Source organism: Chiloscyllium plagiosum, unplaced genomic scaffold, assembly GCF_037043375.1.
Source record: "Chiloscyllium plagiosum isolate Xiang-an unplaced genomic scaffold, Cpla_swu_hap1 HiC_scaffold_18, whole genome shotgun sequence".
Taxonomy (NCBI): Eukaryota; Metazoa; Chordata; class Chondrichthyes; order Orectolobiformes; family Hemiscylliidae; genus Chiloscyllium; species Chiloscyllium plagiosum.
The window spans coordinates 2,198,058-2,222,237 of NW_028270156.1; the positions used below are offsets into that span (position 1 = coordinate 2,198,058).

Below are 24,180 nucleotides of genomic sequence, written 5' to 3' on the forward strand. Positions count from 1 at the left end.
GCCTGAGACCCGGGTTCAATTCCCGCCTCAGGCGACTGACTGTGTGGAGTTTGCACATTCTCCCCAGGTCTGCGTAGGTTTCCTCCGGGTGCTCCGGTTTCCTCCCACAGTCCAAAGATGTGCAGGGTCAGGTGAATTGGCCATGCTAAATTGCCCGTAGTGTTGGGTAGGGGCTAAATGTAGGGGTATGGGTGGGTCAGTGTGGACTTGTTGGGCCGAAAGGCCTGTTTCCACACTGTAATGTAATCTAATGTAATTTTTGTTCTCTGAACCCAGTTCATTCTCCATCTCAAAAGCTTTGTGTAAAGGGCAGAATTTGCTTTGTGAAGATTTGAATTTGGGACACTGCTAACTGTGAAGATTATGGTTCCTGCCAAAACTCCATTCATCTTTTCATCACCTCAGAGATCAGACTGTTGACAATCAAGTGTCATACCTGACCTGACCCTGTCAGCATCATCACTTACAAACACCTGTTTCTAGCATCATAACATCAGCCCAGTTATACATGGAACCTAAATTATTGGACAAAAATGTATTTGTTTGCGTGTTAAATGATGCACAAGAGCACAATGGATCAGTTAAATCAAACTCCGGTTTATAAAGCTAAAAGGTTTCTCTCTTTGGAACCTAACAGGCATCAAGTGAATCCAGAAATAATTTGTTCAAAATTAAGACAGCTCACAAAATTAGCAAAACAGCAGATCTGGAACAAGTGTAGTGCAATAAAACCAGTTTAATTCTTGATAAACAAAGTACTGAAAAAGGCAACTTTTTTAATAAAAACCCAAACCCATTTGTGAATCAGCAAATAGAGTCTCAATATTCTGCTTGAAATTCTATCAAGGTAAGGGAGAATATACCAAAAATAATGAATGAATTAATTTACCATTAGTAAGGGGCTAAAGTATCAGTATTTTAAACAAACCACATGGCTAAGACAAAAGGATTAAACTGGGCAGTGATATACAACCATTTCCATCTTATTTAAAACTTTAACTTGGTCACCAAGAAGTGATTGGTCTTACTTTGTAGGGAGCACCTGTAGAATTCATCAGTGCTCCCACACAACTAGCACATTGGTTCACACTGCTAGGGTTTCTTGTCAATTAGAAAGTGCATTTAACTTTATAAAGGACAGCATGCCAACACACCCTTTCTCAAAGGCATGTCAAAGATCAACTTGAAGCTCCTTCCCCCAGTGCTTTTGAAGATTGGATATTATGCAATGTCTAATTGCAACTCAAGAGAAAAAGAAAACTTTATTCCCATTACTGAACACAATTCATGCTCATTTACACTGGAATTGTGCATTACGTCATCGATGTAAGTCAGTGTGAGCTCTTCACTGTTTCAGTTCGACGTAGTTAGCTGGAAATAGACCGTATCGACCCCGGCACTCCCCACGCCACCACCCTTCATCAATCATCTCAATGTTGGTGATGATGTCATCAGGATCAAATGAAATTTCATCATCACCATCTGGAAAATTACACAAAGACCACATTGTGAGTTACATAACATCCAGCATCCAGGCAGGGCACTGCCTCGTTCCAGAAACCTCCGCTCGCCCTCTGAGCTGCTCACTATCCTGGAAATGGATCACCATTCCCTCAGTGGCATTCTTCAGAATTTATTTTAGTTTTAAGTGACTCTCTCATATTTATGTCCCTAATTTTGGATTTTCCCACACCTGGAAACATCATCTCTTCATCTATCGCACCAAACCTACAAAACTTAGACAGGAGCTAGCAGCAGGAACACACCATTCGGCCCATTGAGCCTTTGTACCATTCAATATAATCATTGCTGATCATTCAACTCAGTCCCTTGCCTCACTTCCCCCCACCCCCCCCCCCCCCCCCCATACCTTTTGATCCCTTTAATTCTAAGAACAATATCTAACTCCTTCCTGACAACATTCAATGTTTTAGCCTCACCGGTTTCCTGTGGTTGAGAATTCCGCAGGCTCCCCACTATCCAAGGAAAGAGGTTTATCCCAGTCTATCTCCTCATCTTAGCTCTAAAGGCTTATCCTCATCCTTAGACTGTGACCCTGGTTCCAGACTTCCTGATCATTGGGAACATCCTTCCTGTTTGAATGTTATAGGTTGGTATGAGACCCCCTGCCTCATTCTTCTTCTAGTCCTAACCAAGGCCCAAACATCAATCCAGCCATCCTGGGAATCCCAGTGGGAAACCTTTACCACATTCCCTCCATCGCCAGAACATCCTTCCTTAGCTAAACAGACCAAACCTCCAGGTGGTCTCCCCAAGGCCCTGCATAATTGCAGCAAGACCTCCCTGCTCCTGTACTCGAAGCCTCTTGCTGTAAAAGCCAATATACCATTTCCCTTCCTCACCGCCTGCACGCTTAACTTCAGTGACTGGTGTATGAAGATACACAGGTCTCATTACATCTTGCCCTTTCCCAATCTATCACCATTTAATCCTGGTTTTATTACTGCACATTTATCCACATTATATTGTGACTGCCATGCGTTTGCCCATTTTCTTAGCCTATCCAAATCACAACTAAAGGATCTCTGCATCCTCCTGAGTTTCCCCTCCCTCCCAAGCCTTATTTTATCTGAACATTTGAAGAAATTACATCTACTTCCCTCATCTAACCTGTCATCTAGCATATATTGTGAATAACTGGGGTCCACTAGTCACTCCCTGCCACTCCGAACAATTTAATTTATACTGTTTTCCATCTGCCAACTGGTTCCAATCCAGTTCAGTATACCATCCCCATTCCATGTACTTTAATCTTTATTTGCCAAATTTTTTATGTGGAATCTTATCAAAAGCATTCTGAAAATCCAAGTAAACCACATCCACGTGCTCCCTCTTCTCCAGTCTAAAATTAGATCCTCAAGACATTCCAGCAGATTTGTCTGGAATTATAACTTTCCTCCTTTGTAAATCCATGCTGATTCTGTCCAATTTCCAAGTGCTTTGCTGGTAAATCGTTTCAAATGGATTAGATTAGATTACTTAGTGTGGAAACAGGCCCTTCGGCCCAACAAATCCACACTGACCCGCCAAAGTGCAACCCACCCAGACTCATTCCCCTACAGTTACCCCTTCACCTAACACTACGGGCAATTTAGCATGGCCCTAACCTGCACATCTTTGGACTGTGGGAGGAAACCGGAGCACCTGGAGGAAACCCACGCAGACACGGGGAGAATGTGCAAACTCCACACAGTCAGTCGCCTGAGTCGGGATTTGAACCCGGGTCTCTGGCGCTGTGAGGCAGCAGTGCTAACCACTGTGCCACTGTGCTAGCTCTAGCATTTTCCCCACTATCGATAGCAAGCTAACTCGTCAATAATTTCCTACTTTTTTCTGCCTCCCACCAAACCACAGGAATAATTCCAGAGTCTATACAAGTTTGGAAGATGACCACTGGTGCACCTGCTATCTCTGGGGTCACTTCCTTAAGTAGTCTGGGACGAAGCTTATCAGGCCCTGGGGATAGATATGCCTTTAATTCCATTGGTTCCCCCAACATTTTGTCGTCACTAATAATTTTTTTTTAAATTCCTCCTTCCCATTCGATCCTGTGTTACCCAATATATTCGGGATGTTACTTGGGATGTTATTTGGGATGTTATTTTGGGATGTTATTTGGGATGTTATTTTGGGATGTTATTTTGGGATGTAATTTTGGGAAGTTATTTGTGATGTTATTTTGGGATATTATTTTGGGATGTTATTTTGGGATGTTATTTTGGGAAGTTATTTTGGGAAGTTATTTTGGGATGTTACTTGTGATGTTATTTTGGGATGTTATTTTGGGATGTAATTTTGGGATGTTACTTGTGATGTTATTTTGGGATATTATTTTGGGATGTTATTTTGGGAAGTTATTTGTGATGTTATTTTGGGATGTTACTTGGAAAGATACTTGGGATGTTACTTGGGATGTTACTTGGGATGTTATTTTGGGATGTTAGTTTGGGATGTTAGTTTGGGATGTTACTTGGAAAGATACTTGGAAAGATACTTGGAAAGATACTTGGAACGTTACTTGGAACGTTACTTGGGATGTTACTTGGGATGTTACTTTGGGATGTTACTTTGGGATGTTACTTTGGGATGTTACTTGGGATGCTATTTGGGATGTTATTTTGGGATGCTATTTTGGGATGTTAGTTTGGGAGGTTAGTTTGGGAGGTTAGTTTGGGAGGTTAGTTTGGGAGGTTAGTTTGGGATGTTATTTGGGATGTTATTTGGGATGTTATTTTGGGATGTTATTTTGGGATGTTTCTTGGGATGTTATTTTGGGATGTTATTTTGGGATGTTTCTTGGGATGTTAGTTTGGGATGTTAGTTTGGGAGGTTAGTTTGGGATGTTATTTTGGGATGTTTCTTGGGATATTAGTTTGTGATGTTAGTTTGGGATATTAGTTTGGGATGTTATTTTGGGATGTTATTTTGGGATGTTATTTTGGGATGTTTCTTGGGATATTAGTTTGTGATGTTAGTTTGGGATATTAGTTTGGGATGTTACTTGTGATGTTATTTTGGGATGTTACTTGGGATGTTATTTTGGGATGTTATTTTGGGATGTTTCTTGGGATGTTAGTTTGGGATTTTATTTTGGGATGTTATTTTGGGATGTTACTTGGGATGTTACTTGGGATATTAGTTTGGGATGTTACTTGTGATGTTATTTTGGGATGTTACTTGGGATGTTATTTTGGGATGTTATTTTGGGATGTTTCTTGGGATGTTAGTTTGGGATGTTATTTTGGGATGTTACTTGGGATGTTACTTTGGGATGTTACTTGGGATATTAGTTTGGGATGTTACTTGTGATGTTATTTTGGGATGTTATTTTGGGATGTTAGTTTGGGATGTTATTTGGGATGTTATTTTGGGATGTTATTTGGGATGTTATTTTGGGATGTTATTTGGGATGTTATTTGGGATGTTAGTTTGGGATGTTATTTTGGGATGTTATTTTGGGATGTTACTTGTGATATTAGTTTGGGATATTAGTTTGGGATGTTACTTGGGATGTTACTTGGGATGTTATTTTGGGATGTTATTTTGGGATGTTATTTTGGGATGTTACTTGTGATATTAGTTTGGGATATTAGTTTGGGATGTTACTTGGGATGTTACTTGGGATGTTATTTTGGGATGTTATTTTGGGATGTTATTTTGGGATGTTACTTGTGATATTAGTTTGGGATATTAGTTTGGGATGTTACTTGGGATGTTATTTTGGGATGTTATTTTCGGATGTTATTTTGGGATGTTATTTTGGGATGTTATTTTGGGATGTTACTTGGGATGTTATTTTGGGATGTTATTTTGGGATGTTATTTTGGGATGTTACTTGTGATGCTATTTTGGAATGTTACTTGGAATGTTATGTGGGATGTTACTTGGGGATGTTAGTTTGGGATGTTAAGTTGGGATGTTAAATTGGGACGTTAAGTTGGGATGCTATTTTGGGATGTTACTTGGAATGTTAAGTTTGGATGTTATTTTGGTATGTTAGTTTGGGATGTTACTTGGGATGTTATTTTGGGATGTTCCTTGGGATGTTATTTTGGGATGTTATTTGGGATGTTATTTGGGATGTTATTTGGGATGTTAGTTTGGGATGTTACTTTGGGATGTTACTTTGGGATGTTACTTTGGGATGTTACTTGGGATATTAGTTTGTGATGTTAGTTTGGGATATTAGTTTGGGATATTAGTTTGGGATGTTACTTGGGATGTTATTTTGGGATGTTATTTTGGGATGTTATTTTGGGATGTTATTTGGGATGTTATTTGGGATGTTAGTTTGGGATGTTATTTTGGGATGTTACTTGGGATGTTACTTTGGGATGTTACTTTGGGATGTTAGTTTGGGATATTAGTTTGGGATGTTATTTTGGGATGTTATTTTGGGATGTTTCTTGGGATGTTAGTTTGGGATGTTATTTGGGATGTTATTTGGGATGTTAGTTTGGGATGTTATTTTGGGATGTTACTTGGGATGTTATTTTGGGATGTTATTTTGGGATGTTATTTTGGGATGTTATTTTGGGATGTTTCTTGGGATGTTAGTTTGGGATGTTATTTGGGATGTTATTTGGGATGTTATTTGGGATGTTAGTTTGGGATGTTATTTTGGGATGTTACTTGGGATGTTACTTTGGGATGTTAGTTTGGGATATTAGTTTGGGATGTTACTTATGCTGTTACTTGTGATGTTACTTGGGGATGTTCCTTGGGATGTTATTTTGGGATGTTATTTTGGGATGTTACTTGTGATATTAGTTTGGGATATTAGTTTGGGATGTTACTTGGGATGTTATTTTGGGATGTTATTTTGGGATGTTATTTTGGGATGTTATTTTCGGATGTTATTTTCGGATGTTATTTTGGGATGTTATTTTGGGATGTTATTTTGGGATGTTACTTGTGATATTAGTTTGGGATATTACGTTTGGGATGTTACTTGGGATGTTATTTTGGGATGTTATTTTCGGATGTTATTTTGGGATGTTATTTTGGGATGTTACTTGTGATATTAGTTTGGGATATTAGTTTGGGATGTTACTTGGGATGTTATTTTGGGATGTTATTTTCGGATGTTATTTTGGGATGTTATTTTGGAATGTTACTTGGGATGTTATGTGGGATGTTACTTGGGGATGTTAAGTTGGGATGTTAAGTTGGGACGTTAAGTTGGGATGTTAGTTTGGGATGCTATTTTGGGATGTTACTTGGAATGTTAAGTTTGGATGTTATTTTGGTATGTTAGTTTGGGATGTTACTTGGGATGTTATTTTGGGATGTTCCTTGGGATGTTATTTTGGGATGCTATTTTGGGATGTAACTTGTGATATTAGTTTGGGATATTAGTTTGGGATATTAAGTTGGGATGTTACTTTGGGATGTTACTTGTGATGCTATTTTGGGATGTTACTTTGGGATGTTACTTTGGGATGTTATTTCGGGATGTTATTTCGGGATGTTATTTCGGGATGTTACTTTGGGATGTTATTTCGGGATGTTATTTCGGGATGTTATTTCGGGATGTTACTTTGGGATGTTACTTTGGGATGTTACTTTGGGATTTTTGTGAAGACAGAACCAGAAGTAAATATTTAATTGAAGGTAAAACAGAAACTGCTGGAGAAACTCAGCAGGTCTGGCAGCATCTATGGAGAGAAATCACAGTTAATGTTTCCAGTCTAGTAGCCCTCTTCAGAGAGGACCCAAAATATTAACTCTGCTTTCTCTCCACAGATACTGCCAGACCAGCTGAGTTTCTCCAAAAATTTGTTTTTGCCAGATTTTCAGCATCTACAGCTCTTTATTTAGCTTTTATGTATTGAATTGGTCTGCTCTCTTTTTGTCCCCTGTTTCTGACTGGACAGAACCCACATTCATCTTTATTGATTTATTTTCTCTTTCCATACTTATACCTATTGGCAGCTTCTATGTCACCTGCAAGCTTAGTCACACAGTGCATTGTCCCTCTTCATCAGTCTTCTTGTATGCGTTGCTGGATTCTGAATTCTTCCCAATCCTCAACTCTCTTGTTTTATGTCTGGGAATTTAATACTGTCCGTAACTTCTCTTGTTAGCCATAGTTTGACCGTGCGTCATCTTTTAGTTTTATGCCAAACTGGATTGAACAAGGCTTTGCAGTTGGTTTGTGCTTTCTTTAACTGTTTGTCATTGCCCTACCACTTTAAATAACAACCCCCAATAATCTTAGCAAACTCACACCTCACACCAGTCTCAGAAACAATTACACCACTCTCCATTTTAATGAAGAATTCTATCTTATTGTGTCACACTTCCCCAAGAGCCCACACACAACTAGACTTCCAATTATTCCTTTCCCATTACAAACTCCCCAGACAAGGTAACCTCTCTCTATTTGGTTCCTCAATATATTGATTCATAAAACTACTCTTTATGCACTTCAAGAATTCCTCCTCCACACTATTGTTACTGATTTGATTTGTCCAATCTATATGCAGATTGAAGTTGCCCAGCATTACAGCTGTACCTTTATTATTTGCATATTGAATTCTCTTTTTAATGCCTTCCCAATATGCTGGGGGTCAATATAAGCCCAGACTATTGTTTTCTAATTGAAACCCCTTGGTGTTTCTAAGCTCAACCCGCACAGTTTCTACTTCAGCAGAGCTGACATCCTTCTTCACCCTCACACTCCTGTCCTTTCACCATCCTAAATATCTCTATTTATTCACTATCCAACTTTGTTTTCTTGAGGAAAGTGTCTGAATCTGTTCAGTCCATCCTGATTGCTATCAACTATCCCTCAGAGCTCTGATACTGCTCTTGCAAACCTTCCCCAGTTCTCCTGTCTGTAAACGGGTCATATTAGGGAGGACAGAGAGCTGCAGCCACACACTCACCAGCCTGGTAGTCATACAACGCCACGGCTGTGATCCCATACTCATTCCCATATTCTGCATAAGTGGGCTCATCTGGAAAAGACCACACAAGCTGGAATGGGAAACAATTCAAACAAAAATGTTCAAATCTCTTTAAAAATCCTTTACAATAGGATTTTCCTCCCTTTTAAAGCAGAAAACATTCTAATATTAAATGTAAATAATTTAACACTGTACTCTTTATTTCAGGACCTTGGGAAGCAAAGGTTAAAACTGTGTATTTGCCATTACCTCTTTGGTAAGCTTGACTCTCATCCGGCATCTGATAAACTGCTTCTTGTTCGTATGTCGTCTCTTGGTATTGTGGCTCCTCACTGCTGCAGGTGGGTTCAACTTCATAGACAGGCTCTTCCTGTGCAGGGGGCTCCTATAAAATTGGGAATATTTCAAACTTGTTACAACTTGCATTCCATATTCACTCCGTCCTACTGAATGAGTGCTTAAAATGGTTATACACAATTATCCAAAGTGGGAATGGATCATTAACTTTCCCTAACTGTCCTACAGCCACCATCCTTCATCTCCCTTTTACGTTCTTTTTCGCTTGCTTCTCTATGACGCGATAACCTCTTTACCTTTTGTGTTGGGTTTATGCACAATCTGCCCTCTTGCTGCTCCTCTGCCTCTGTCAAAAGTATTTTTAAAAAACTATTTTCCAACACGTTTCAATTTGGAAGAGTCATACCAGACTCGAAATGTTAACTTTGCTTCTCTCTCTGTTGCTGAAAATGTGTTGCTGGAAAAGCGCAGCAGGTCAGGCAGCATCCAAGGAGCAGGATAATCGACGTTTCGGGCATAAGCCTGAAGAAGGGCTTATGCCCGAAACGTCGATTCTCCTGCTCCTTGGATGCTGCCTGACCTGCTGCGCTTTTCCAGCAACACATTTTCAGCTCTGATCTCCAGCATCTGCAGTCCTCACTTTTTCCTTCTCTCTCTGTTGCCAGACCTTTAGAGTTTCTCCAGCATTCTGTGTTTGTTTCAGATTCCAAGTATCTGCAGTATTTCACCTTTATTCATTTTTGTACATTGGTTACAAAACTATTGGAAAACAATTGTTTTGAAAAATGATTGTTTCACGAGAGGAAATCGGTTAAAGGCTCATGGTCACGTTAGCAAACCTTCCAAGGATAGGCGGATTGATACTGAGTAACCTTATTCTCTTGGGTCTTCAGTCTTTGACTGGACCACGACCTCCACACAGTTGGAGGGTATGCTCACATGTGATACCTCAAGAGATATCAGGGGCAAAGCGATGTCTCAAGTAGTCTCAATTCCTCAGTTGAGAGCTACCAACAAGCTGTGCAACCTTTGGTCTAGTATTGTTCCACAGAGGGGGAAAAAGAAAATCAGATTTTAATAAAATCTGACTTCAGGGAGGTTCAAACAGCATTAGGTGCTGTTATGTTTTCCCATACGGTTACACAATAATAAACTAGCTGCTGAGTTATTTTTTGTTCCCTTGCTCCCCAGGATGTGTAGCATGTCCATTCTCTCCCTTTTCAGATCCACAACGTGTTGCCCCTTGCTTGAGATTTTTTTTCCAAGGGAGCAGCACAGTGGCTCAGTGGTTAGCATTGTTGCCTCTCAGCGCCAGGGAGCCAGGTTCAATTCCAGCCTTGGGCAACTGTCTCTGTGGAGTATACACATTCTCCCCGTGTCTGCGTAGGTTTCCTCCCACAGTCCAAAAGATGTGCAGGTCAGGTGGATTGGCCATGCTAAATTGCCCATATTATTAGGTGCATTAGTCAGAGGGAAATGGGTCTGGGTGGGTTACTCTTCAGAGGGTTGGTGTAGACTTGTTGGGCTGAAGGGCCTGTTTCTGCACAGTAGGGAATCTAATCTAATCTAATCTACGTTCTTTCTTTTATCTAATTTTTTTAATGAATAAACAACGTGCCTGAAATGAATTTCCAGACAAACAATTGAGAGAGATAGAGATTGAGTATTAAAAACACTATTCACCTCATAAACTGGACTAGGTGATCGCTGCTCCTTAACAGGAGCTGGAGCTGGAGCTGGAGCTGGAGCTGGAGCTGGAGTGGAAACAGGTTCCTGGGATACAGGGGGCTCCCGGGATACAGGGGGCTCCCGGGATGCAGAGGGCTCCCGGGATGCAGGGGGCTCCCGGGATGCAGGGGGCTCCCGGGATGCAGGGGGCTCCCGGGATGCAGGGGGCTCCCGGGATGCAGGGGGCTGGTTCTTTGTGAATTCTTGCTCCTGCTTTACAAAAACAGAAAATATTTCATGTTAATATACTTATTGTTCAGATATAATATATTCACAGTTCACTTATCAATAGAAATAAACTGAATCAAAAATTAAGGGAATCATCCAATAATTCTCATGGTTGTCCCCCCCAAATTCATCATTTCTTTTGAAACAGTAAAGATTTCTAATAAGTGTTTCTCTTTGTTGTTGACTTGAGTACAAGAATTCCTTTTTCCCTTATCAATAAAGGGTTTGAATTGAGTTCAGCTACAATCAAGATGCATTTACAAAACCTTTGTTGAGATGAATTATTAAATATTCCGATACTAAAATCTCAGTTTGGCATTTACCAGATTCCAGCTCCAGCTTTATGTGGAGGAACTGGTGACAAGTCCATGCAAACTTGCATTTTTATAGCCAAGATCAGAAGTCACATGACACCAGGTTATAGTCCAACAGGTTGATTTGAAATCAGAAACTTTCAGAGCGCTGCCCCTTAGTCGAACTTGGTTAGACTATAATCTAGTGTCATGTGACTTTTCACCTTGTTCTACACCGGCAGATCCACATTTATATAGCAACCTCCATGGTATCTGGGCTTCTCAAAGTGTTTTAAGTTTATTGGGTTCCTTGTTGTGTTGTAGACAGACCTCATTACCATGGTAGGGACCACAACCTCGGGATATGGTCATAGAGACGTACAGCACGGAAACAGACCCTTCGGTCCAACTCATCCATGCCAACCAGATAATGAGAAAATTAAATCAGTTACTTACCATAATTAATTTTAAAACAATTGTCACATTTGTAATCATTGCATCATCTTATCCTGAAACGTTTAATTGTTTAATCTAACAAAGAGCAGCTTTGAGCTCATAGTTCCGAATCGTAAATGAGCTCCCCACTGTCTTTCCATTTAAATAAATAACTTAGAATAAGTAGCTAAATGTGAATGGAACAATATCTTTAGAAACATTTAGTTTAAAGATCGCATTGCTAATCGGCTTAACATGATGTTGCTAAAGCATGAACATTTATGTGGCAACTTTCCAGGTCCAACTACTGACAGTTAACGCTCACAGAGTAATATCCTATGAACAATGCAATGAACAATCAGTCAATCAGAAAACAGAAACAGCAGTTGGTCATTCAGACTCTCTTCTGTCATTGGAGAGACCTTGGCTGACAAGCAGCTCAGCTCTATCCAGCAGCAATGGCTCTCTATCGCTCTTCACCATGGTTCAATGACAATCCGTCATAGAGAGTGACAGGAGTATTAGAGAGATATTGTAAGCCATTGATCCCATGCTATTCAATCTGAACCCAAGATTGTTAATTTATCTAGCATTTCACTTCGGAACAACCCACACATTTAATACCCTCAGAATAGGAAATATTTCTTCTCTTCCTAATTAGCCTGGTGCTCTGTTAAGACCATATTTCCCTGACCTACACTCTCCTATAAGTGGGAAAAATCTAACAACAATTTAATTCAAAATCCTATAATCCATAACCATAACTGTGTTTTAACCTTTTTACATATCTAAGGAATAATGCTTTGACAACTTCCTCGTTTCTTCACATTCTTCATGAAAACTATGGAACCAAATCACTCTTCCTCACTGGGCCATGGGTTCAAGTCCTGGAACCCACAGCTTGACAGCACCATCAGCAGATCAGTCATTCAAAGGTAACATGTCACTCACACCATGAAAGAAATTCTTACAGATTTCTGATAAAGCCCAAAGCTTGTAGCAGTATTTTAACCCATTAAAACGCTGCAACCTCACACCCACCCAACATCAACTGTCTGCCTCTTATTGCTCATCAGTTCACTGGAACTGCTCATCAGAAAATGGGTTAGATCGAACACAGCGACATAACTTCATCTAAACATTGATCACCCAGGTCACTATCACATTACAGCTCTGTCAGGTTCTGTGGAGATAGAGACAGAGAATTAATGATTCCAGTCTGGTTACAACTCTCTGGACAGAATTAAATCAGTCCTGACAAAGTTTCACTGAGGTTGAAATGTTAACTTTGTTTTTCTCTGCACAGATTCTGTAAGACCTGCTGGGTTTTTCCAGCAATTTCTAGGCTTATTTCAGATTTCCAGCACCCGCAGCTCTTTGTTTCCTTGTCACATTTCTGCTTGTATACAAATATGCAGCTGTGCTTCCTGCATGACAACAGTGCGAACACTTCCAAAGTATCTGCTGGCCGTCAAATGCTTTGGGGTATCTGAAAGTGCCATAGAATTTCAAATCTTTCTTTTAGAGCATTCTCAGCTTGTCACAGAGCAAGAAAACCAAATAAATATCAGAACTACAAACTGCATTCTTTGAAATTACTAACTTGATTCTTGGCATAATTTGGATTGCATTCAATGTGGGAGTGGTCAACTGGTCAATAATTATTGTGTTTCCTATTCCAAAACTTCTATTGGCACATCGCCGTGGCAGGTGAGTTAGTCACTGCTCACTGCAGGTTGTGGGAACTTGCTGTGTACAAATTGGCTGCAATGGTTTCCATACTGCAGCTGTGACTACACCTCAGAAATATTTTGTTTGTTGCATAGCAGTTTGGAACATCCTGAGTTTGGGAAAAGTACCATATAAATGCAAGCCTCTGCTTTCAGTATTGGCTGGAGGCCACAGTTTGTAATTTTGGCTCAAACATAGATGGATGGACAGTCACAATGCAACCAAATCCTGGATCCAGACTGAGAGACACGGGAAACCAGCAACATAACCCTGTGGTCGCTCATCAGGGGCCACTCCTCAAACTCAAGGGAGTTTGGGTGGGTGGTAAAAAAGGAGGGGGGGGGGGTGGCGTTGCTAATTAGAAATGGTATAACGGCTGCAGAAAGGAAGTTTGAGGGGGATCTGCCTTTGGGGGTAGTATGGGCTGAAGTCAGAAATAGGAAAGGTGCAGTCACCTTGTTGGGTGTTTACTATAGGCCCCCCAATAGCAGCAGAGATGTGGAGAAACAGATTGGGAAACAGATTTTGGAAAGGTGCAGAAGCCACAGGGTCGTAGTCATGGGTGACTTCAACTTCCCAAATATTGATTGGAAGCTCTTTAGATCAAGTAGATTGGATGGGGCGGTGTTTGTGCAGTGTGTCCAGGAAGCTTTTCTAACGCAGTATGTAGATTGTCCAACCAGAGGGGAGGCCATATTGGATTTGGTACTTGGTAACGAACCGGGACAAGTGATGGGCTTGTTAGTGGGTGAGCATTTTGGTGATGGTGACCACAATTCTGTGACTTTCACCTTGGTTATGGAGAGAGAGAGAGGTGCGTGCAACAGGGTAGGTTTTACAATTGGGGGAAGGATAAATACGATGCTGTAAGACAGGATCTGAGGAGCATAAGTTGGGAGCATAGGCTGTCAGGGAAGGATGTCGTGGAAATGTGGAACCTTTTCAAGGAACAGATACGACGTGTCCTTGATATGTATGTACCTGTCAGGCAGGAAAGAGATGGTCGTGTGAGGGAACCTTGGTTGACGAGGGAGGTTGAATGTCTAGTAAAGAGGAAGAAGGAGGCTTACATAAGGTTGAGGAAACAAGGTTCAGACAGAGCGTTGGAGGGATACAGGATAGCCAGGAGGGAGCTGAAGAAAGGGATTAGGAGAGCTAAGAGAGGGCATGAAAAATCTTTGGCGGGTAGGATCAAGGATAACCCAAAGGCATTTTATGCGTATGTGAGAAACATGAGAATGACGAGAACGAGGGTAGGTCCGATCAAGGACAGTAGTGGGAGACTGTGTATTGAGTCGGAAGAGATAGGAGAGGTCTTGAATGAGTACTTTTCTTCAGTATTTACGAACGAGAGGGACCGTATTGTTGAAGAGGAGAGTGTGAAACGGACTGGTAAGCTAGAAGAGATACTTGTTAGGAAGGAAGATGTGTTGGGCATTTTGAACAACTTGAGGATAGACAAGTGCCCCGGGCCTGACGGGATATATCCTAGGATTATGTGGGAAGCAAGAGAAGAAATTGCAGAGCTGTTGGCAATGATCTTTTCGTCTTCACTGTCAACGGGGGTGGTACCAGGGGACTGGAGAGTGGCGAATGTTGTGCCCCTGTTCAAAAAAGGGAATAGGGATAACCCCGGGAATTACAGGCCAGTTAGTCTTACTTCGGTGGTAGGCAAAGTAATGGAAAGGATACTGAGGGATAGGATTTATGAGTATCTGGAAAGACACTGCTTGATTAGGAACAGCCAGCATGGATTTGTGAGGGGTAGGTCTTGCCTTACAAGTCTTATTGAATTCTTTGAGGAGGTGACCAAGCATGTGGATGAGGGTAGAGCAGTGGATGTAGTATACATGGATTTTAGTAAGGCATTTGATAAGGTTCCCCATGGTAGGCTTATGCGGAAAGTCAGGAGGCATGAGATAGAGGGAAATTTGGCCAGTTGGATAGAAAACTGGCTAACCGGTCGAAGTCAGAGAGTGGTGGTAGATGGTAAATATTCAGCCTGGAGCCCAGTTACAAGTGGAGTTCCGCAGGGATCAGTTCTGGGTCCTCTGCTATTTGTAATTTTTATTAATGACTTGGAAGAGGGAGTCGAAGGGTGGGTCAGTAAATTTGCAGACGATACGAAGATTGGTGGAGTTGTGGATAGTGAGGAGGGCAGTTGTCAGCTGCAAAGGGACTTAGATATGATGCAGAGCTGGGCTGAGGAGTGGCAGATGGAGTTCAACCCTGTCAAGTGTGAGGTTGTCCATTTTGGAAGGACAGATAAGAATGCAGAATACAGGGTTAACGGTAGGGTTCTTAGTAAGGTGGAGGAGCAGAGGGATCTTGGGGTCTATGTTCATAGATCTTTGAAAGTTGCCACTCAGGTGGATAGAGCTTGTAAGAAGGCTTATGGTGTATTAGCATTCGTTAGCAGAGGGATTGAATTCAAGAGTTGTGAGGTGATGTTGCAGCTGTATAGGACCTTGGTAAGGCCACATTTGGAGTACTGTGTGCAGTTCTGGTCGCCTCACTTTAGGAAAGATGTGGAAGCTTTGGAGAGGGTGCAGAGGAGATTTACCAGGATGTTGCCTGGAATGGAGAATAGGTCGTACGAGGATAGGTTGAGAGTTCTCGGCCTTTTCTCGTTGGAATGGAGAAGGATGAAGGGTGACTTGATAGAGGTTTATAAGATGATCAGGGGAATAGATAGAGTAGACAGTCAGAAACTTTTTCCCCGGGTACAACAGAGTGTTACAAGGGGACATAAATTTAAGGTGAAGGGTGGAAGGTATAGGGGGGATGTCAGGGGTAGGTTCTTTACCCAGAGAGTGGTGGGGGCATGGAATGCGCTGCCTGTGGGAGTGGCAGAGTCAGAATCATTGGTGAGCTTTGAGCGGCAATTGGATAGGTACATGGATGGGTGCTTAAGCTAGGACAAATGTTCGGCACAACATCGTGGGCCGAAGGGCCTGTTCTGTGCTGTATCGTTCTATGTTCTATCAAGACTGTACTCGGAGATTTCACCCCCACCAAGGAAGGTAATTAGATTAGATTACTTACAGTGTGGAAACAGGCCCTTCGGCCCAACAAGTCCACACCGACCCGCCGAAGCGCAACCCACCCATACCCCCACATTTACCCCTTTTAACCTAACACTATGGGCAATTTAGCATGGCCAATTCACCTGACCTGCACATCTTTGGACTGTGGGAGGAAACCCACGCAGACACGGGGAGAACGTGCAAACTCCACACAGACAGTCACCTGAGGCGGGAATTGAACCCGGGTCTCTGGTGCTGTGAGGCAGCAGTGCTAACCACTGTGCCACCGTGCTGCCCACAAAGACTGATTCCTCTGGGACGGTAAAGCCGCTTGGTTCAGTGTAAGTTTATATCCAGCAGAAACCAGCTAGCCATTTGAGCAGCTCTAGTTTGCTCCATCTCTAGACTAAACAATGCTCAAACCCCAGACTGATTGACCAGCTGCCAATCCTCCATCAGCATCAAGAGTGCCAAAGTACAAAGATTTGTCACCAACCTCCAATTTCCTCTTGGCTTCCTCCTGCTCTTGTTTCTCAGTAGCCTGACGGCGAGCTCTCTCCTCCTCTGTCTTCTTTCTATCCTCATCCTCCTTCACTTTGGCAATGTTCTCAAACTTGGAACGGATGCTACTTGCACTTGCATTGGCTGCAAAGCAAACAGAATGAACTAAATTACAGTAAAATTATAGTAAAATAAAATACTGTGGATGCTGTAAATCCAAGAATAAGAACACAGAGTGCTGGAGAATCTTAGCAGGTCTGGCAGCCTCTGTACAGGAAGAAACAGAGATAGTGTTTCAAATCTGACAGAAGTTTTCTTCGGAACTGCTTGAGAATGTAGCCAATCGTGAAGTTGTCATTGACATCCTCACTGATTCCCAAAAACACATCGAGGAGCCTGCCAACAGAGCAGCGATTTACATAGATGTGAAAAAGACAAACTACAGCGTGCAAACCAAAACTGCAGATGCTGGAAATCAGAAACAAAAACAGAAGCTGCTGGAAAAGCTCAGCAGGTCTGCCAGCATCTGTGCAGAGAAATCAAAGTTAACATTTCGGGTCCGGCGATCCTCAGAACAGTTCTGAGGAAGGGTCACTGGATCCAAAACTTTAACTTTGATTTCTCTTTACAAACGACAGAGTGAAATGCCTCCACGATCAGGGAAGCTAATTGGGTAAGGGCTGGGAGTGATCAGGAGATCAGTTCACAAGGATCCAGCCATGATATCAGCACCAGGATAAACCAAAGGCATCGCTCTGGACGGGAGTCTCCGTGTGACATGCATACATACCAGCTTCGACCGGCTTCGTTTTCTGATAGGCTGGAGCCAGCTGCTCGACATCATCAAAGGAGGCAGCACTCTGTAATCAGGTAGTTCAACATTAGAACAGCTTTTCTCTAACTCCTGCCCTTGTTTACTGCTGCTACCTTTACAATGGTATTTTTTTCTCGAGTTATATGTGAACTAATTTAAAGCTTTGTCAACACAAATTCTTTCAGGCTATTGATTAGAAACCTTCAATTATAACAGACGCAAAAAAATGCACATTTTCTACAAACACTAGCAGATCCACTGTATCAAACAAGACCTTGTTTTACCGAGAAATAACATTAACCACAGCATTACAGACCAATAAGTCTGACATCAGTCACAGGGAAATAACTGAAGACAATTCTGAAGGAGAGAATTAATCTCCACTTGGAAAGGCAAGGTTTGATCAGGGTTAGTCAGCGTGGTGTTGTCAGAGAGAGGTCAAATTTGATTGAATTCTTTGAGGTGACAATCAGGTGTTTCGATGAAGATAATGTAGTTGATGCAGTTTATATGAATTTCAGCAAAGCCTTTCGCAAGGTCCCATATGGGAAACTGATAAAGAAGGTAAAAAGTACAAGGTTGGCCAGATGTTTGACAATGAGGAAGGAGGTGCTCGGTTACAGAAAGATATAAACGGATTGGTCAATTGGACAGATCAGTGGCAGATGGAATTCAACCCTGATAAATGTGAGGTGATGGACTTTGGGAGCAGGAACAAAACAAGGGGGTAATTAATAACTACAGGGCATGAGTAAGCTCTGCAGTATCTAGGGATGCCTGCCCACAGATCCCTGAAGTTGGCAGGGCAGTTTAACAGGTTAGTTAAATGGCAGATAGGACAATTATCTTTATCAGTCATGGCATCGATTCTAAGAGTAGGGAGGGGATGTTGGAGGCCACAGCTGGAGTACTGTGTGCAGTTCTGGTCATCTCACTATAGGAGGGATGTGACTGCAGAGGAGGGGGTGCAGAGGAGGGGGTGCAGAGGAGGGGGTGCAGAGGAGGGGGTGCAGAGGAGGGGGTGCAGAGGAGGGGGTGCAGAGGAGGTTCACCAGGATGCTGCCTGGGATGGTGCATTCCAGCAAAGATGGGAGGCTGCATAAGCTCAGGTTGCTTTCTGTGGAGCAGAGAAGGTTAAAGGGGGAATATGATTGAGGGGGATTCCCCTGTATAGGATTATCAGGGGAATGGACAGGGGGTGGGTTTGGGGGGCGGGGGGGGGGGTATAGGAAGCAACTGTTTCCCTCAGCCAAAGGTCAATAACAAGTGGACATCATTTCAAAGTGAAAGACTCTCAGTGGATTTGAGGGAAAATGTTTTCACCCCGAGTGTGGATGGGGTGTGTGGATGGGGTGTGTGGATGGGGTGTGTGGATGGGGTGTGTGGATGGGGTGTGTGGATGGGGTGTGTGGATGGGGTGTGTGGATGGGGTGTGTGGATGGGGTGTGTGGATGGGGTGTGTGGATGGGGTGTGTGGATGGGGTGTGTGGATGGGGTGTGTGGATGGGGTGTGTGGATGGGGTGTGTGGATGGGGTGTGTGGATGGGGTGTGTGGATGGGGTGTGTGGATGGGGTGTGTGGATGGGGTGTGTGGATGGGGTGTGTGGATGGGGTGTGTGGATGGGGTGTGTGGATGGGTGTGTGGATGGGTGTGTGGATGGGTGTGTGGATGGGTGTGTGGATGGGTGTGTGGATGGGTGTGTGGATGGGTGTGTGGAATGCACTGACTGGGAAGGGAGTTGAAGAGGAAAACTTCACAACCTTCATAAAGTACTTTGTCTGAACACTTGAAATGTCATAAAATTCAAGGCTATGGGCTAAGTGTGGAAAAGTGGGGCTTGTGTAGATTGAGTGGTTTTTGGTGATGCAGACTTAATGGGCCGAAAGGCCTCTCTGTTCTGTATGATTCTGTTTCCCTGGTAAAAGGTGGAGCAGGTGACCAAGAACACAACACAAAAGCCTCCGTTCGAAGACTAAGATTCGTTGAGAAGCAGGGGAAGGGGGTTCCATCTTTGTTGAGCTGTTCCCCTCTCCCAAAATAAACACTGAAGAGTGCCCAAGTGTGTTCAGTCAGCATTTTCCCGAACCCTGGTCACAGTCTCAAAGTCTAAACAGTGAAGGGGCAGAGGGAAAAGCAAAGCAAATAAAATTAAAGTTGGGGGTGAAAGCAAACTTAACTGAACAGTGATATAAATATTAAATTTAACACCGATAACTTTCAACTCAAAGTGAGGAACTGTTAATGTCTCAGTTTTACTAATCATTAGTGATGATGTGATGTAAATCCATGGAATATTACAATTAACATTAATATAGAAGCTTTAATATAAATGAAGCACTGCTGTTATTTTATATACAAAATATGACAACAGGAGGAGGAGATGGAGAGGAATGCTTCCAGGGATTTGGTTGTGGGTGGGGCTGGCTCAGGTCGGAGCTCTGGTTACAGAGGCTGGGCTTGATTTGCTTGTATCAGAACGAAGGTGGGCAAGGTCAGGACAGGTTTGGATAGGGTAGATGACAGAAAGCTGCTCCCATTAGCTGATGGTCCAAGGATTTGTGGGGGCAGGGACACATATTTAAGGTTTCAACAAGGAGAACATGGTCAAGAACTTTGTTTTTTTACAACACAGCCAGTGGCAGGAAACCGGAACATGGCCTCCTGAGCAGAAACAAGGGGTTCATAAGGAGAGGGGAGGGCCCTGAAAGGAAATTAATGTGTAAGGTTACAGGGACAGAGCAGGGTGGCAGTGGTGAGACTAACCACTCCAGAGGGCCAGCATACATGCAATAGGCCCAACGACCTCCTCTGCGTCTTTGAGACTTTGGGGCAAATGGCTCAATTTTCAAGCAGAAAGGAAGAAAGGAGTAAAGTGATGCAGAAGTTTTCGATATCTGATTACTGAAAGGAGAGGAGGAGAGGAAGTGGGAAAATAGGAGACAATGCAGTTTTATTGGATAAATATTAAACCAGAATATCAAATGTTGCTAAGCAACTTCACTTCCAATAATCAACTTTGCTTGGGGACAGCTGACATTTGGCCAGGTTTGTAATGTCCAATTACAAAAAGGATGCTGCAGCCATTGACAAACAGGCACAGCATGGAGTCTCTCAGTCAATCCCAGCTTTAAAAACCCATAGTGCAACAAACTGGAATTGGTCATTAAAACAAGAAGATTATATTCAACGATGGTGATTCAGTTGCTGAGGGATAAACTGAGCAATATTGAAAGAAGATGACATTAACGACCACACGCACGACAGTCACAATACTGTGAGGTCCTGTAAACAATGGGAAAGGGGCAGAGGGGAAACAGCTCCAATTTAAAGTTAGCACTGACTCGAAGAACCAAATAATCTCTTCCAATGAAAAAAACAAAGAACTTCAGATGGTGGAAATCAGAAACAAAAACAGAAATTGCTGGAAAAGCTCGGCAGTATCTGTGGGAGAGAAAGCAGAATTAATGTTTTGGGTCCACTGATACCTTCTTCAGAACCTGGCATTTTTCCAACAATTTCTGTTTCAGTCTCTTCCAATGATTCTATCTGCGTCGGACAATCAATTCCAGACATCTTCACTATCATGTTAAAGAACTTTGGATTAAAATTTACATTTCTTTTTACCCAAACTCACTCTTCATTCACAGGTTCAACTGCAAGATATCACAAACAGCCACAATTATCAAAGTACTAGCAGACAGGGCAGGTGGAGAGAGCAGTTAATAAAGTAGACAGGATTCAGTGACACGGGCAGGATTCAGGAGCAGGAAAGTCATGTTGAACTTGTATCAGACACTGGTTCACCTTCAGCTGGAGTGGGCACCAGGAGCATGAGGTGAAGATGTTGGAGACAGTGCAGGAACCTTCTGAATGAGGAACTTCAGTTACGTCGATAGGATGAAGCAGCTGGGGCTGTTCTCCCGACTGAAGGGGAGATTTGATTGAGGTGTTCAAAATCAGAGAGGGCTGGGCAGAGCAGATACTGAAAAACCACTCCATTGGTGGGGATCAGGAGGTACAGGTTTAAAATAATCAGTTAAAGAAGCAACAGTGACATGAAGAGGAACTTTTTCATGTGAGAAATGGTTGGGGTCTGCACTATAATACCAGAGGGTGGGGTGCAGGCTTTGAGAAAGAAACAAGATGCTTATTTGAAAAGGAAGAATGTGCAGCAAAACAAGGAGAAGGCAGGGGAGGGACGCTGGGTCAGGCAGGGGAGGGACGCTGGGTCAGGCAGGGGAGGGACGCTGGGTCAGGCAGGGGAGGGACGCTGGGTCAGGCAGGGGAGGGACGCTGGGTCAGGCAGGGGAGGGACGCTGGGTCAGGCAGGGGAGGGACGCTGGGTCAGGCAGGGGAGTGACGCTGGGTCAGGCAGGGGAGTGACGCTGGGTCAGGCAGGGGAGTGACGCTGGGGCAGGCAGGGGAGTGACACTGGGGCAGGCAGGGGAGTGACACTGGGGCAGGCAGGGGAGTGACACTGGGGCAAGCAGGGGAGTGACACTGGGGCAAGCAGGGGAGTGAAACTGGGGAAGGCAGGGGAGTGACACTGGGGGAGGCAGGGGAGTGACACTGGGGGAGGCAGGGGAGTGACACTGGGGAAGGCAGGGGAGTGACACTGGGGAAGGCAGGGGAGTGACACTGGGGAAGGCAGGGGAGGGACACTGGGGAGGGACACTGGGGAAGGCAGGGGAGGGACACTGGGGAAGGCTGGGGAGGGACACTGGGGAAGGCTGGGGAGGGACACTGGGGAAGGCAGGGGAGGGACACTGGGGAAGGCAGGGGAGGGACACTGGGTCAGGCAGGGGAGGGACACTGGGTCAGGCAGGGGAGAGACACTGGGGAAGGCAGGGGAGTGACACTGGGGAAGGCAGGGGAGTGACACTGGGGGAGGCAGGGGAGTGACACTGGGGGAGGCAGGGGAGTGACACTGGGGGAGGCAGGGGAGTGACACTGGGGGAGGCAGGGGAGTGACACTGGGGAAGGCAGGGGAGTGACACTGGGGAAGGCAGGGGAGTGACACTGGGTAAGCCGTTCATAGTGATAGGATGGGGAAGATGGACCAAATGGACAGAGCATAGAGTCAGACAGTCGTAGAGATGTGCAGCACAGAGCATACCCTACGGTCCAACTCATCCACACCAACTAGATATCCCAACCCAATCTAGTCCCACCTGCCAGCACCCGGCCCTTATCCCTCCAAACCCTTCCTATTCACATACTCATCCAGATGCCTTTTAAATGTTGTAATTGTGCCAGCATCCACCACTTCATCTGGCAGCTCATTCCATACATGTACCACCCTTTGCGTGAAAATGTTGCCCCTTAGGTCTCTTTTATATCTTTTCCCTCTCATCCTAAAACTATGCCCTCTAGTTCTGGACTGCCCCCACCCCAGGGAAAAGACCTTGTCTATTTACCCTATCCATGTCCCTCATGATTTTATAAACCTCTATAAGATCACCCCTGAGCCTCTGACGCTCCAGGGAAAACAGCCCCAGCCTGACCAGCCTCTCCCTTATAGCTCAAATCCTCCAATCCTGGCAATATCCTTGGAAATCTTTTCTGAACCCTTTCAAGTTTCAGAACATCCTCCCAATAGGAAGGAGACCAGAATTGCTCGCAATATTCCAACAGTGGCCTAACCAATGTCCTGTACAGCCACAACATGACCTCCCAACTCCTGCACTCAATACTCTGACCAACAAAGGAAAGCATACCAAACACCTTCTTCACTATCCTATCTACCTGCGACTCCACTTTCAAGGAGCTAAGAACCTGCACTCCAAGGTCTCTTTGTTCAGCAACACCCCCTAGGATCTTACCATGAAGTGTATAAGTCCTGCTAAGATTTGCTTTCCCAAAATGCAGCACCTCGCATTTATCTGAATTAAACTCCATCCGCCACTCCTAAGCCCACTGGCCCATCTAGTCCAGATCCTGTTGTAATCTGAGGTAACCCTCTTCGCTGTCCCACTACACCTCCAATTTTGGTGTCATCTGCAAACTTACTAACTGTACCTCTTATGCTCGCATCGAAATCATTTATGTAAATGATGAAAAGTAGTGTATCCAGCACTGATCCTTGTGGCACTCCACTGGTCACAGGCCTCCAGTTTGAAAAACGACCCTCCACTACCACCCTCTGTCTTCTACCTTTGAGCCAGTTCTGTATCCAAATGGCTACTTCTCCCTGTATTCCGTGAGACCTAACCTTGCTAACCAATCTCCAATGGGGAACCTTGCCAAATGCCTTAGTGTAGTCCATTTAGATCACATCTACCGCTCTGCCCTCATCAATCCTCTTTGTTACTTCTTCAAAAAACTCAATCAAGTTTGTGAGACATGATTTCCCACGCACAAAGTCATGCTGACTATCCCTAATCAATCCTTCCCTTTCCAAATACATGTACATCCTTGCCCTCCGGATTCCCTCCAACAACTTGCCCACCACCGATGTCAGGCTCACCGGTCTATAGTTCCCTGGCTTGTTCTTACCACCCTTCTTAAACAGTGGCACCGTGTTAGCCAACCTCCAGTCTTCCGGCACCTCATCTATGACTATCGATGATATAAATATCTCAGCAAGAGGCCCAGCAATCACTTCCCTAGCTTCCCACAGAGGTCGAGAGTACACCTGATCAGGTCCTGGGGATTTATCCACTTTTATGCGTTTCAAGACATCCAGCACTACCTC

The 24,180-nt window shown here is 43.7% G+C and overlaps 1 protein-coding gene across 1 annotated transcript in view; it reads right to left on the reverse strand.

Moving 5' to 3' along the window:
- Window positions 1–577: 577 nt before the first annotated feature.
- The window catches only part of LOC122540750 (src substrate cortactin-like), an 88,641-nt gene continuing 65,038 nt past the window's right edge, over window positions 578–24,180 (reverse strand). Inside the window, exons 8-13 of the mRNA XM_087996242.1 lie at window positions 17,462–17,531; window positions 16,667–16,815; window positions 10,413–10,670; window positions 8,682–8,817; window positions 8,412–8,483; window positions 578–1,482 (exon numbers count right to left, since the gene is read on the reverse strand). Coding sequence (XP_087852368.1) covers window positions 1,346–1,482; window positions 8,412–8,483; window positions 8,682–8,817; window positions 10,413–10,670; window positions 16,667–16,815; window positions 17,462–17,531 — 822 coding nt within the window. The 3' untranslated portion in view covers window positions 578–1,345. The remainder of the gene's footprint in view (window positions 1,483–8,411; window positions 8,484–8,681; window positions 8,818–10,412; window positions 10,671–16,666; window positions 16,816–17,461; window positions 17,532–24,180) is intronic.